General features: G+C 38.7%; 2 protein-coding genes across 2 annotated transcripts in view; one reads left to right on the top strand and one right to left on the bottom strand.

The window, feature by feature from the left end:
- LOC122664832 lies at nucleotides 1-13,351 on the bottom strand. The gene is made up of 6 exons (XM_043860837.1): nucleotides 13,314-13,351; nucleotides 11,864-11,955; nucleotides 11,719-11,788; nucleotides 10,471-10,580; nucleotides 375-489; nucleotides 1-276 (listed from the first exon to the last, which is right to left on the bottom strand). Exons 2-6 carry the CDS (start codon nucleotides 11,925-11,927, stop codon nucleotides 192-194), a joined length of 444 nt encoding a protein of 147 aa, XP_043716772.1. The 5' UTR covers nucleotides 11,928-11,955; nucleotides 13,314-13,351; the 3' UTR covers nucleotides 1-191.
- The window catches only part of LOC122664831, a 28,845-nt gene continuing 19,407 nt past the window's right edge, over nucleotides 4,815-14,252 (top strand). Inside the window, exon 1 of the mRNA XM_043860836.1 lies at nucleotides 4,815-4,829. The gene's annotated coding sequence lies outside the window, so the exon portion shown is untranslated. The remainder of the gene's footprint in view (nucleotides 4,830-14,252) is intronic.

Raw genomic sequence — 14,252 nt, 5'->3', positions numbered from 1 at the left:
CAAAAGGAAAAAATGGCACTTCATTGGCAGACATTGGTTTTAGAACATGAAGAGGTGGAAGGCTGTAGGTGGTATATAAGGAAAAAGGTATTAAGGAGCCTAGACACATCTTAACTGAGAGGGATCTCCAATTGTCACATCATACCGAATTCATGAAAAGATTAGATGCTGTAACTTTATAGGATGTGAAGTTAAAGATTTCTACGAGCTAGTTGCCAAGTAAACTGATCAACAACCACCATTGCACGAGATGCAGCACCAATTGAGCCATCATACCTAGCAATGAGAACGTGTAACAAATATTCATATGGCATCAATGTTCATCTTTACCCCAAACTTAAAATTGTATGAAGCAACACCATTTCGGTACTTACAGTGCAACCAATAGATATGCTGTCGTCTGCATAACAATAACACCTTCGCCAGCTGGTTTTGATGTGTTTACACACCTTGCACAGAACCAGTTCTCATGAATTGATGTCACCATATCTGCCATCAAGATTCCATCCAACAATTTCAAGAAAAACAATGTGCAATGAACTTGGGAAAATATATCATGACAGTGAGTCTTGACACTAAAAACTAGGCATGAAAATATGGTAGTGCAAACACCAGATCACCATCAAAGCACCCATTATAAGCATGCTTTCCCCGCAAAATTTGAGCAAGGAGTTATTCCAACAAATGGGGAGAGAAATAAAAACAGGGTTCTAATAGACTATACTTCGGCCTTATGAAAACTAATTGAATTCGGTAATCAGATCAGGGTAACAACCAATTCTGATCACTCCACTGGTAGTGTTGATGTATACATTGATGCTGCCCTTGCCTAACAGTTCAAGCTTTTAGGTGAAATGGTAGCAAACAGATAGGATCAGAAAATCCAGTGTCATTCAATTAGGATCGACCCCGCTGATATCAGAAACTATGGGCTTAACAGCTGTATAAACTCTATTTTCCCCATTGTATGAAACATCGTAAGGATTATATTGATGACCATAAAAGCTATACAGTTATATCATATTATTGTGAAATAAATGAAAGTTTTGAAGACTTTGTCCATCTTCATAAAACCCTAGACCCCATGCTGTCAAGCTAGAGTTCATGGCCAATTCCTTGATGGTACCTTCCAATGGAAGAGGTCACTTGATCTACATCATTATTCTTCCTCTCCCTTCCACTGTTTGTGCTTTCAGGGTCAATTAACTTAATTAAATGCTGTTTCAAAAGATCACTTGCATTCAGGCTATTAAATCTTCTCACATGACTCCTGCAGTTGAGGATCCACTTCTTGTCAGAGAAACTCTGATTCACAATTGCATCCCTGCTTTATTTTTCTTGGCTAGGTGGAGAAGACTGCTGATTTCCTCCTCCCACTGGATATTGTCTTCAAGGGATGGCTTCTATTATTGGAGATGAAATCCTTTATTGATAAAAGATATAGTATCTCAGAGAAGTGTCGTACTGAAGGAATCGATCAGCATCACATGCTGATATGGTCCAAAACTGAGGAGGAATTGTCTAGACTTCCTCATGATTTACAAGAGACCAAAAATACTAGGATAAGGATCTTTCACTGGTTCCCAGCATTTGAACCAGAATTTGAATCTTCTGCTGTGCCACTATGGATCATGGTACCTTGCCTCATAATCAAAAAATTCCACAGGGCTGCATTAGATCTTTTTGTGGGGTTTGTGCCACTATGGATCATGGTACCTTGGCACCTTGCTGTTAGAATTTTACCAGGCCTGTCATTCCTATGGTTTGCATGGAAACAAATCTAACTAAACCAATGCCCGAGGAAACAGTGTTGGTGAGTGGTGACTCACATATAACTCAAAATATTTATGAAAACCTTCCTCCCTTTGGAACTTTAGAGCGCAGGCTACAATTAATAACAAGAAGATTGCATCTGCTGCTCCAAATCCCTCCTCTGGTGATGGAAAGCTTATAATGCTATCACAACTAACAAGGCTGAGCAGGCCAAGCACACGAGTATTGTGCAAAGAAGGCAACAGAGCGAGCCCAATGCACTTCCTTTTTTTCTGATCAAGCTGTGAAGGCTACAGTTCTTGATGAGAGGACTAGTCTGGCCAGGAATGCTGTCAATGATGCCCCTATTGAGCATGTGGTTGTCAACTTAGCAGAGTTCCTCAAGCAGATTCTAAGAGATTCCAATATCCATCATTAATGATCATGCAGACTCTTACCTTACCTGGGGAATCCTTGTTCATGTCTTGATATGCAGATTTGCAACTTTTGACATGAAAACGCTAATAATTGCATGACCACAAGGATTGAGGGTGAGGATCTACGCTTAGGTCTTCCAGGTCCTGATTCTGGTCTTGTGAGCCAATTGTATACTTGTGATATTCTTATAGGATGACCATGGCAATACAATCCACATATCCGATGGATAAATAGAAGGCGAAGCAGGAAGGTAAGCAGTAATATGATGACTTCACATTCTTCTCTGTCAAACACTTCACCACCCAAGGAGATTGATGCAAAAGCTTTTGGGGACACTCATTTTGAAAAAGAACAAAAACTCTGTCCTAGAAGAGTTCAAAGGAAAACAAGGAAGCAGGTTATGAGCCTTAAATTCCTTACAAAAGCATGGAAAGGGCTTATCAAATACTTGGAAATCTATCCAATGAAGGCCACTGAAAAAAGTTGAAGATAAGAGGGTTGAATTGGTGTACATGTGCATCAGGTTGATGCACTAGTAATACACCGAGTCTTGAGGGGTTAATTGATAACACTCATATTATAGTCGTTTAGAGACTGGTTGCTATTTTCTTTATTTAATAGAATAGCCATAGGAGCTTATGGGGTCATATCTAGCTCAGTCAAGTAAAATCAGTATATGCAAGCTATAAAGCTTCCACAGGTTTTGGTATTTTCCTTCTATGTTCAGGAACCTAGTTCTGGCATCTTCTCTTCCCCCACCCCAACCCCCGCCCCCCCAAAAAAAAAAAATAAAAGCATCCTGGCGGCCCATATATATGGAGATCATGTCAAGCATTATAGACAACCTGGGTAATTGAATTAAAGTTATTCTGTCCTTCCTGAAGGGATTCTGCTGGTATAGGCCTTGGCCTTCATATTGAAATAGTCATTGGACTACTGTTCAGTTGGTTGGCCACTATGTTGATTTCTCGCTTCTGTTTATAAGTTTCTATAGATTCCAGATTCTGTTATTACAAAGTTTGACTACTGTTTCAATCTAAAGATTACATCTGTGTATGTTTTTTAAAACCTTGACAGTACTCCTGGCTTTTTAATTCTGACAAAATTATGTTGCAAGTGAATGGAATATCTTAAGTTCTCTGGTTGACTGATTTGCTATTTTAGATTAAGAATGGATTTTCTCTTTATGAAATCAATGCCAGCAACACCTAATATTAGTGAGAAATATCAATTTCTTCTTATCTGTATGTTTACTCCTAAAATGGTATTGTTAAACCATGAGGCCCTTGACATTTATTGTATACCACCACGATAGGGGGAGTCCCCTTATCGTGGATTACTAGCGTTTATATATCCCAGCAGTGGTAGTGTTTAAGTGTTCTCTCTTTTCTCTTTAAGTAGCTTCCTTATTAGTCTAAAATTCTCTCTAGATTAGATTTACTTGCTGGTTTACTTTCCTAGTTCTATTAGGAAACTGTGTAATTGGTTGCTCGTTTTCTTAGCAACCTCCCCATTCATCTTGTTTCTTGTGATTGCTAGTTTCTAATTCTGATATTGTAATATATCAGAGCATTATTAACCAGTTATCACCATTCCTCCTCTGGTTTGATAGTCACGCAAGCGAAGTCTCGGTTCTGGTTGCAGCAGTCTATGCTGCCTACTGATCATATGCAGCCCTAGTTGAGAGTTGAGACGATATGAATACAAACTAAGGCTCATTTATACTATATATCTACCTGCCGATGGAGTTCCTGGCCTACTGAGATCGATTGTTTTTGAAGATCACTGACATTATCAAATTTGGATCCTATGTTTTACCGCCATCATCAAGCTGCCTCTATTTATTTTTTAGGCCATCATATGGTCTTCGTCCTTTGAGGACTATTTTGAACTGCCAGAGAAGTCCCTTCGATCCACAGTTTTCGCCTGATACAAGGTTTTGCTTTGCTGCTAGACATCTTCTCCTACACTGTCAGCGGTACTCTGTTTTTGGACTTCTCAATTTCTGGTGGTAATTAAGATTTGACCAGCAGATCATTACCCACTTTTGGGGTTTTATTTCTTATATCAAGGGGGTTCTTCGACCTCAAATTTAGGTCAATCAGACCTCCAGCAGAGATGCTCCTATTTCAGAATCACCCAAATCTGGGTTTTTAAGGTACCGATTGTCTTATTTTGGAATTTAATTGCTGCGGATTACTGCTGCTTGCTGCTGTTCTATTTCAGAACCTTTCTACTGCTTCTAGACTAGGTCTTGCTACTGTTCCTTGGGGTTATTGATGCTTTCATTGATTCCCATAGTACCTACTTGCATGATGGCTGATCCAAAAGTTCCGGTGGACACTATTCAAATTCAGATCACCAACATCAAGTTGAATGGTGTATCTAATTACATGTAATGGTCTCAAGCAGTCCTTGTCTACATTCAAGCTAAAGCCAAGATGAAATTCCTTACTGATGATCCTCATACAGTTGATTCTAAAGACCATACTTCTCTCACTGCATATGAAGACTGGATGAGTGAGAATTCCACAATCAACATCTGGTTGTGGAATAGTATTGAACCTACTACTGTTGCTAATGTCATGTTTCATTCTACTGTGAAGGGGATTTGGAATGAATAGAAGGAAAGTCTCTCTCTGGACAAAAAAATATTTCTCAGGATTATTAGTTGTATGAGAAATTATTTAATTACAAACAGGGTGACAGGTCATTGAATGAATACTTCAGTGGTTACAAGGGCATTATTGAAGAACTTCAAGTACACCAACCTCTTACTACTAATCTGGAGCAGTTGAAGATTCAATGAGCTGAGTTTCATGTTGCCAAATTTCTAGACGACCTTCATCCTGACTACCAGTCTGTCAAGAGTCAACTCCTTGCTAGTGAGAAAGTGCCTACCTGGAATGATTGAATGAAACATTCTCTCGTCTTCAATGCACTTCCACAGTTCCACATCTTCTAAGGTTGATTCTCCTCCTTCTCTAAAGGAAGTTTCAGCCTTTATTACTGGTCGGGGACGTGGTTCCAATTACTCTGGAAGAGGCCGTGGTCATGGATCGTGGTACAAGAGGACAGCCATTTGAAAAATCTTCTCGACAGTGTACCTTGTGTGGCAAGACAAAACATACCATTGATACTGGTTGGGCAAGCATGGTCGTCCAGATTGGGCCAATGAGTTAGTCAACACTGCTATGGCTGATGCTTCTACTGATAGAGTACCTACGAGTGACATAACTCTTACGTCTGCATCTAGGAGTTCTTCTACAATGTCTGTGTCTCGGGATGATTATAACCACATTCTCAAGCGCCCCCAACAGCTTGAGTCGTCTGCCTCCACATCTACAGCCACTTTAGCCCTCTTAGGTAACTCTGCTCTTCTTACCACCACCACTACTCCATGGATTATTGATCCTGGTGCTTCCTCCAACATAACTGGTAAGTCCCATATTTTTTCTTCTCTCTCAACAGTTCACCATTCATCTCTTGTCATTCTTGCTGATGGTTCCTCCACCAAGCTGACAAGACAGGGTACAGTTTCACCCATGTCATCAATGTCATGGTCATCTGTCCTTCATGTTCCTCGTTCACCATTACGTCTTTTATCTATTAGTCAGCTCACCAAAGCACTTAAAACTACTTTGTTACGTTTTATCCTTCTTATTGTGTCTATCAGGACCTTCAGACAAGGAGGAAGATTGGTGGAGGGCTTGAGTAAGCAGGACTTTATTACTTGGATGGCACTGGACCATTCACTGCTGCAGCTGCTACTAGTGGATCTTCCCCTCTTCAATGGCATCTTCGTCTTGGACATCTATCTTTATCGAAGCTTCAACTTATGGTTCCAAGATGCAAGTCCATCTCCCATCTTGAATGTGAAAGCATATGAACGGAGTAAATATCATCAGTCGTCATTTCCTTCCCGTAGTCAATCGGGAATGATCATCCACAAATACTTGTTATTTTATCAGTTTTGTGGATGATCATTCCCGATTGACTTGGGTCTACTAATTGAAATATCGATCCAACTTTCTTAACGTTTTTAAAAGTTCTCCTAAGGAAATAAAAACCTAGTTTGATGCTTCCAGTACAAATTTTCAATCCAATAATGCTCTCAAGCATGTTAAGCGTGAGATTTCTGAGTTATGCAAGACTACTGGTATGGTTCATCAAACAAGCTATGCCTACACACCCGAACAAAATGGGGTGGCTGAGCATAAGAATAGACACCTTTTGGAAGTTGACGGTCCCTTATGCTGCATATGAGTGTCCCTAAACACTTTTGGTGTGATGCTATTATCATTGCTTGCTTTCTCATTAACAGAATGCCACTCTTCTGTTCTGGATAACCAAATACCATTTTCTATTTTGTATCCTACTGAGTCTTTATTTGCTGTTTTGTTGTGTATGTTTTGTTCATATTATACAATCTCACATTGATAAGTTGTCTCCCCGGGCTGTTAAGTGCATTTTTCCTGGTTATTCTAGAACTTAGAAGGGCTATCGATGTTATGATCCGCTTACTCAAACATTTTGTTAGTGCTGACGTAACATTTTTTGAGAATACCTCGTATTACTCACTCCCCACTCCTCCTACCGATATAGCCATTGCAGTTACTGCTAATGCACCATCCATACCAGTGGTTGTCCTCTTTGATGCTCCTTCACTACAGGTATATCAGCTGCGAAAGGAGACGTTGTCTCCACAATTGAGTTCGACCTCCACTCAGCCCACCATACAGTTTGATCTTCGCTCTTATCCTCCCGCTGACTTACCAGCTGCTCTTCAGAAAGGTACCCGCTCCTACACTAAAAAATCTGACTGTCTATCCCATTAAAAAGTATGTGTCTATTTCTTATCTTCCATCTCCATTTCACAATTGGCTTTTTCCTTGTCTACTAACTCTCTTCCAAAAAACCATCATGAGGCCTTGGCTCACCCTGGTTGGAAAGTGGCTATGGAAACAAAGATGGATGCCTTATTATCCCGTCAGACATGGACGCTTGTGGATCTACCACCAGGTAAAGGTACTGTATGGTATTGTTGGGTATACACTATTAAAGCCTAGATGGATCTGTTGAGTGCCTTAAGGCTTGGTTGGTTGCCAAGGGGTATACTCAGACTTATGGAGTGGACTATTTTGAGACATTTTCTCCTGTGACTCGTTTAAATTCTGTTTGAGTACTAATCTCTTTGTCTGTGAATTTAAACTGGCCACTGTATCATATGAACATAAAAAAATGCATTCTTGTATAGTGATCTATAGGAGGAAGTTTATATAGAGTAACCTCCCGGGTATGTTGCTTTGGGGGAGAATTCTGACAAAGTCTGACTTCACAAGGCAATATATGGATTGAAGCAGTCACCCAGAGCCTAGTTTGACAAATTCAGCTCCATCATCACTCATGTTGGGGGTTCTCACAATGATACTCCGACCACTCTGTCTTTGTATGGCATTAGGGCTCTGAGGTGGTTATACTAGCTGTCTATGTTGATGATATCATTATCTTTGTAGTTTGTAGACGATGTCTCTAGGATTGTAGAAGTGAAAAGTTATCCTCATCAGCACTTTCAAATCAAAGATTTGGGTACTCTTAGGTATTTCCTTGGCATTGAAGTCCTTCGAAGCAACAAAGGGATTAGTTGATCACAGAGAAAGTATGTGTTAGACCTGTTATCTGAGACTAGTATGCTTGCTTCCAAGCTTGTTGATACCCCTATGGATCCACATCAGAAGTTTGGGGCCAGTGATGGTGGCGATTTCAAAGATACGCATCAGTATAGAAGAATTGTAGGAAAGCTAATTTATGTAACTGTTACCAAACCAGACATTTCCTTCGTTGTTGGTGTTATCAGTCAGTTCAGTCACCAAAACAGGTTCACTGGGAGGCAGCTTGTCATGTATTGAAGTTTCTTAAAGGGGCTCTAGGGAAGGGGCTCATTTATCGTCCTCATCACGATATTGGTCTGATAGGGTTTTCTGATGCTGCCTAGGCTGGTGCTGATGGTGATCGTAGATCAACCACAGGCTATTATACATTTGTTGGTGGAGATCTAGTCCCTTGGAGAAGCAAGAAGCAAACAACAGTGGCTAGAAGAAGTGTTGAGGCTTGAGTATTGAGAGATGGTTCATACTGCAGCTGAGTTAATGTGGTTGAGATCTCTACTTCACAAATTGGGTTTTCCGATAACTAAACCCATGCAAATGTTTTGTGACAACCAAGCAGCTATCTACATCGCCAACTACCTTGTGTTCCATCATGAAGAAACTAATTACTATTTTTGTTCGTTTCTTCTGTTGATCAGTTTGGTGACTTGTTTACCTAGCCTCTGTTTGGTCCTACGTTCCGAAAAGGTTGTTCCAAGCTGAGAATGGGTGACCAGTATGCTCCAGCTTGAGGGGGAGTGTTAAACTGTGTGGGCCATGATATTATTGTATACCAATATGATAGGGCGTGTCCCCTTATCATGGATTACTGGTGTTTAAGTCCCAGCGATAGTAGTGTTTAAGTGTTCTCTCTTTTCTCTTTAAGTAGCTTCCTTATTAGTGTAGAATTTAAATTCTCCGATTAGATTTACTTGCTGGTTTACTTTCCTAGTTCTATTAGGAAACTGTGTAATCTGATTTTTATATAATGATATGAAGGGGGGAGGCTACAACAATCGGTTGCTAGTCTTCATAGCAATCTCTCCATTCTTCTTCTCTTCCATCTTCTCTCTTGTGATTGCTGGTTTCTAATTCTGATATTGTAACAGGTATCATTCATGTTCCATTAAAATGTAGAGTCTATATTGAGGACCCTACATCTGAATGTTAGATTCAACCCTAGCTCATCCCTTGGTCCCAAAGGTCTGCCAAAAGTGAAGTAAGGGAATAAGAATAGCATAAGTGAGGAAGTACTTCGAATCTTTGATCACTTCAACCAAAGTCCACTTATTTCCCCCTTCCAAAGACATTAGGATATTTAGGATATTTTTCCACATCTAAAAATGATACTATGCATTGAGAAATGTAACAGGCACCATCAATTCTTAGTCTATCCATGAAATTAACCTATGGTAAAAGAACTTCATACATTTATCTCCATAAGATTGGTGTCACAAGGTCACTCCAAAGTGGAGAACAACTAAGCTGGAACTTTCTCAGGATGGGTAAATCATAAATGCAACACTCAAATTAATGTATCTTCATATTAATTCTAAATCATGTGTAGTTCAATCCGAAGATTAGAATAGAAACTCATATGCATGTACATCAGTACATGAACTGCAATAAGCTTGCAGATAACAATATTGGAGTTGACTCCTTGTATCAGTGCAATATGGTGACTGGAAAGTCTTTCCTATCAGTTGGTTATGTTGATTGAGAATTCATATAAACATAGTTTTGTTAGCACCAGGGCTTGTGGTCCGGTTCATCAAGGATGGCCCACCTAATTTGTGCCCCTTGTAGAGGTAATTTCATAACTCCAACTGTGGGGCTAAACAAAGTAACATCTGGATTGGCCATGTGCCAAATTTCAGAGAAAAATTGAATCATATACTGCTCCATGTATTGGCATTTTTTCCATTGTATATTCCACAGTTCTCATGGCATTTCCTAGGCGCCTTGTTGGTGTCGCCTAGATTTTTTCCTCCTCCAACGCCTAGGGTTGCGTAGATGTCGTGACAACTATGGTATATTCCATTGTTTTCAACAATTTCTAAAACATGACTCTTCAAATCTAAAAAGCATTGTTCCAGCATGTGGCCAACTATTTTGGGTAAAGCTTGGATGAATTTGGACCCAATGTCTTACCTGTTCTGCCATATGGCAGTATCTCCGCTCATGAAAGTTCAAACTGACAAGATCGGCATTGGAATGCAAAGGGCTTTAATTGGACAAGGAACACGTATCAATGTAGAGAATCTAAGATACCACATGAATATTCTATAATAGTAGGTATTGAAGCATCTGTACGTGAAATTTCAATATATCTGAAAGTATATTGAGAAGTAACCTATATGGAACTTCACCATGCATCTAATGTGTTGCAGTCCTGGATACCTAACTGCTCAGGATATTATTTTAACGTTTGGAAACTGTTGATACTACAGATCATATAGCAAACTTGACAGAACAATTGATTTGTGTATTGAACAACAGATCAAGATGACCCACAGATATTGTATCTAAACACAAAATAACTCTCAACAGACACATTTAATTAAACTATTGACAAATGAATAAACTTTAAGGAAATATTACATACGAACACATATAAAGCACAGGAACTCACAAACGTTAGGTCCAATGAAAAAGCACTCGCCCTGGAGATTGTTGCGCTTGATGAAGTCAAGAAATGGGCTCAACTCAGAAGGCTTTGTTTTCATTCCATGCTGCTCTGCTCTGCCACCACCACCAAATTAAACTTCATTATGTTTCATAATTAAGCTGTGGACATAATGTTCCAGAACTGATAAAATGACACATGAAATGAAGTTCTGTTTGGAAGTTGAGAGCATCCCTAATGGAGATCATAGTTGATACTTGGTCTTTCATCTCATAACTTCTCTCTTTCTCCCCCACTCTTATAATGTCTTATTGTCCTGTTGCTATTATGTTCTTCTTTATAACTTCTCTATTGTTAATCTTCTAATTTTCATGATCTGAATGTGTTTCTCTTCTAGTCCATATCATTATGCTTTTCCACATGTTTGTTTCTGTTTATGGACTGGTTTATCATTTTCTAATAGTTTCCCTTCATTAAAGCTCACGACCAGTATTGTTTTCCCATTTTCTTAAATTGTCACCAGAAAAGCCAACAAAGAATTCAGTTCCTTTGCATCTGCAGGCCATGTAACTAATATCTTTAAGCTCCTGTTTGTCTTCTTGCCCAGATTCTAATTCAATTGCTGGCTGCTTTAATATTTTCAGCTTTATAATAGTTCCTACTCTGATTTTTCTCCTAGTTCTTGAGGTCTGAACTTTTCTGTTTCAATTATGGTTTTATTTGGAATGAACCCAAAAAAATTATGGTTTTATCTATAATCTAAAACCAAACTACAGACTAGACTTTCCATAGTTACTCTGCTCACATGCAATCCTAATCAATGTTCAGTAGCAATTACTAAAAAAGCTCTACAGAAGTTTAAATCCTCACTAAGAAGTCCATAAAATATATAGGTAGAGTCATTTCAAATGATCCCTTATCAGGATAATAAAATAATTAATAATTAGCCAGCCGCATTAGTCAAAACCAGTATCAGGAGGTTGCTTTTAAAGGCAGGTGATTGTTTTTTAAAGCCATTGATGATTTCTTTGGATATTCTTTTTGCCCAATCTATTTGTGTTCCCTTTTGATGCTGTACATCCAGAGAACTGAAAATGTGGTCTCATTTGGAGGGAAGAAGTAACTTTAAATGTATATATTAAATGAAAAATAAAAAATGATGCTAGAATGCCCTATACAAGTGACTGAAATACTTTTAAGGGAAAAAACTGCATCTTTAGAATTAAAAGTACAAAAAGTTTGTGCTTCTCTTACATGACAGAAAGCAAGCGAGAAGGTCCAGTTGGGTCATAGTTAATAAGCAAAGCTGCCTTCAGTGGTTCTCCTACAAGTTTTCAAGATACTCATTTGTTTGTTCATAAAAGATATGTGGTCATTAGGCAATATTCAACTTCCTCACCAGATGAACCAACATAATTAGAAACCCACTTTTCCCAAGTTCTATGTACAAATGCCCAATCCATCCTTGTGGATTGACAGCTTAAGTTTCACCTACACACCAATGGAAGAACTCTAAATTATTATATAGCAAACATGATTTAAATCAATACAGCAGCAAAACAATGAAACCATTTTGGAGGTCAGCATAATGAATTCATTACTCATTAGGAGAAACATCTTTGAGAAAGCAAAGACGGTCAGTGCAGAAAAAGAATTTGGGATATAAAGGCCAAGCATTAGGTAGAAATGGAAATTCTCAAATTCCTCTTTTCAGAATTTTTGTTTTTTGGGGCCTATTTCATAGATAACAGCTAGGAGACCTACTTTTGAACAATGTACTTAAGATTTAGTCTGTCCATTATACTTATGGAACAAGGCAACGCGGTGCTTAGTTGCTGGGTTCTTTTTTATCACGACAAAGAGGAAAAGAATCATACCCAAAGAATGCAAAAGTGGGGGCAGTTAAGTTATACCATACAACTACTAAAGATATGGAGTAAAGTTTGAAAACTAAACTCACACTAAGCCTCATCCCCACATGTGGCTATAAATTTTCAAACGAAAAAAAAAATATTAGGAGTTGGATCAGCTGTTAAGTATCACAGTAAATACATTTTCTTATTATGGGCACAAAAAGTTAAGAAGAACCCTCCCCCCCCAAAAAAAAAAAGAACTATAATAAACAAAAGAGTATAACTGGCACAAAATCTATGATACCGCATTACAGATAATGGTGGGAGATAAGGAGCACAAACAGGAGCAACATGTTCATTGTATCTTTTTTCCTTTCTTTTTTTGGCTCCTGGGGGGAGGAGGAATCAGGTGCAATTTGATGGAAGTTTATGGCCAATAAAATGAGGTCAGATTCTAGAATTTTCATGATTGTGAAAATGTGCAGTGAGACATACCATCGGGTGAGAAATTCAAGAAATATGGGATTTAACTAATTTCTATCATTGCATTGGGGAAAGGGGCTGAAACGCTCTTTCTAACCAACACCAAGAGCTAAAATTTAACAAAGAGGGGAAGCAAAGCACCATAGATCAAAGCAACATTGTAACCATATATAAGCTAAATATCTCATGAGTTTCTTCAAGGATTCCTTTTTTTATTGTTTTGTGTTTCAAATTCATTTGCAAGTCAGCAAAATCATTAAATAGACTGAACTTTGAAGGCAGAAAGAAGTTCCAGACATCGTTTCTTACAACCAAGAAACCTTAACCCCAACACACAATTTAAGTATCATAAAAATCAAAGAATAAAAAAGGGAAAGAAAAAAATAGGTAAATGCATGAATGAAAAACCAGCACAGTAACCAGCACAGTTAAATGAGCAGTAAACAACAAGAAGAAGCCTCCGTTAATCACAAACAGTGGCACTGATGAAATCTAGGCCTCAAACGCAAAGACCTTGACGAAAGGCTTGCCTTTGACCGAAGAATCCACCATTGCAGACACAAAGCACATATACAGAGAGAGAGAGAGAGATGTACTACAAGAGTACAATTGCTTGCCTTGGTTTTTTCAGAATCGTAAATGGTTAACACGACATTTTTCCGGAAAAGTGGCTAACCAGAACAGCGAGGGAACCCTTGGCTTATTTATCAATGGATCCAGCTAACTCTTTAGGCTCCAATCATGTGAGTCTGTGACCTTGGTCTGGGCTTTCGTTTCTGGGCCCAACTCTTCCTTGAGTTTGGCTATTCCCCAACCCAATTCCCAACCGGGAAAATTCCTAACCACCATTGGAAAATTTTCCTTTTATATAAAATGTGGGACTCAAGTCTCTAAAAGAGAATCTCCTCACCACAGAGATCTGAACTTTTTAATTGGAAATTGCATTTTTTATGTGTATAATAGGAGATAGGAATTAATGATGACACATGAGTCCAATCACAAAGTCACATCACCAGTGGAGAATCTCTGCACCGAGGCATCGATGAAGAAAAGTTAATCTTAAAATAACTTTCCATGGTTTAGACCTAAGTTATCTTTTATGGTAGCATCATTTAATGTTATCGTTTCCACCTTAATGATGCCATTGAAGTCTTTAGGTTCACGAAGAGGATCTTAGAGGAGTATGGACATATGATGCTATCCCTGGTTCTCTTCCTTCCTCAATGTATGGATGGCTCTTCAAGTTGGTGTCGTTGGAAAAATTTGTGTAAAATGATGGAAATTAAAAGCCTATTTTTCTCATCAAACACCGTTGCTCATGAATTTTTCAAGTATGAAGAGTATTATCAATCCCTTGATTAAAAAGTTGTTGGGGGGGTACAATGTCTTGTATTTCGTCGCTTGCATTTGTGGGCTAATTCTAAAGGTCTGTAGGGCCTCGATGAATTGGTA

This window comes from Telopea speciosissima, chromosome 6, assembly GCF_018873765.1.
Source record: "Telopea speciosissima isolate NSW1024214 ecotype Mountain lineage chromosome 6, Tspe_v1, whole genome shotgun sequence".
NCBI classification, from domain to species: Eukaryota; Viridiplantae; Streptophyta; class Magnoliopsida; order Proteales; family Proteaceae; genus Telopea; species Telopea speciosissima.
Note: the sequence above shows the minus strand (reverse complement) of the source record. Positions and strands in the feature narration are given on the sequence as shown.

Coding starts and splice junctions, on each gene's coding strand:
- LOC122664832 (XM_043860837.1), bottom strand. CDS start 11,927: ATGGATTGGGCATTTGTACATAGAACTTGGGAAAAGTGGGTTTCTAAT. Junction 11,789..11,863: donor TAATTATGTTGGTTCATCTG/GTGAGGAAGTTG, acceptor GAAAACTTGTAG/GAGAACCACTGAAGGCAGCT. Junction 490..10,470: donor TTTCATTGGACCTAACGTTT/GTGAGTTCCTGT, acceptor TCTTGATGGCAG/ATATGGTGACATCAATTCAT.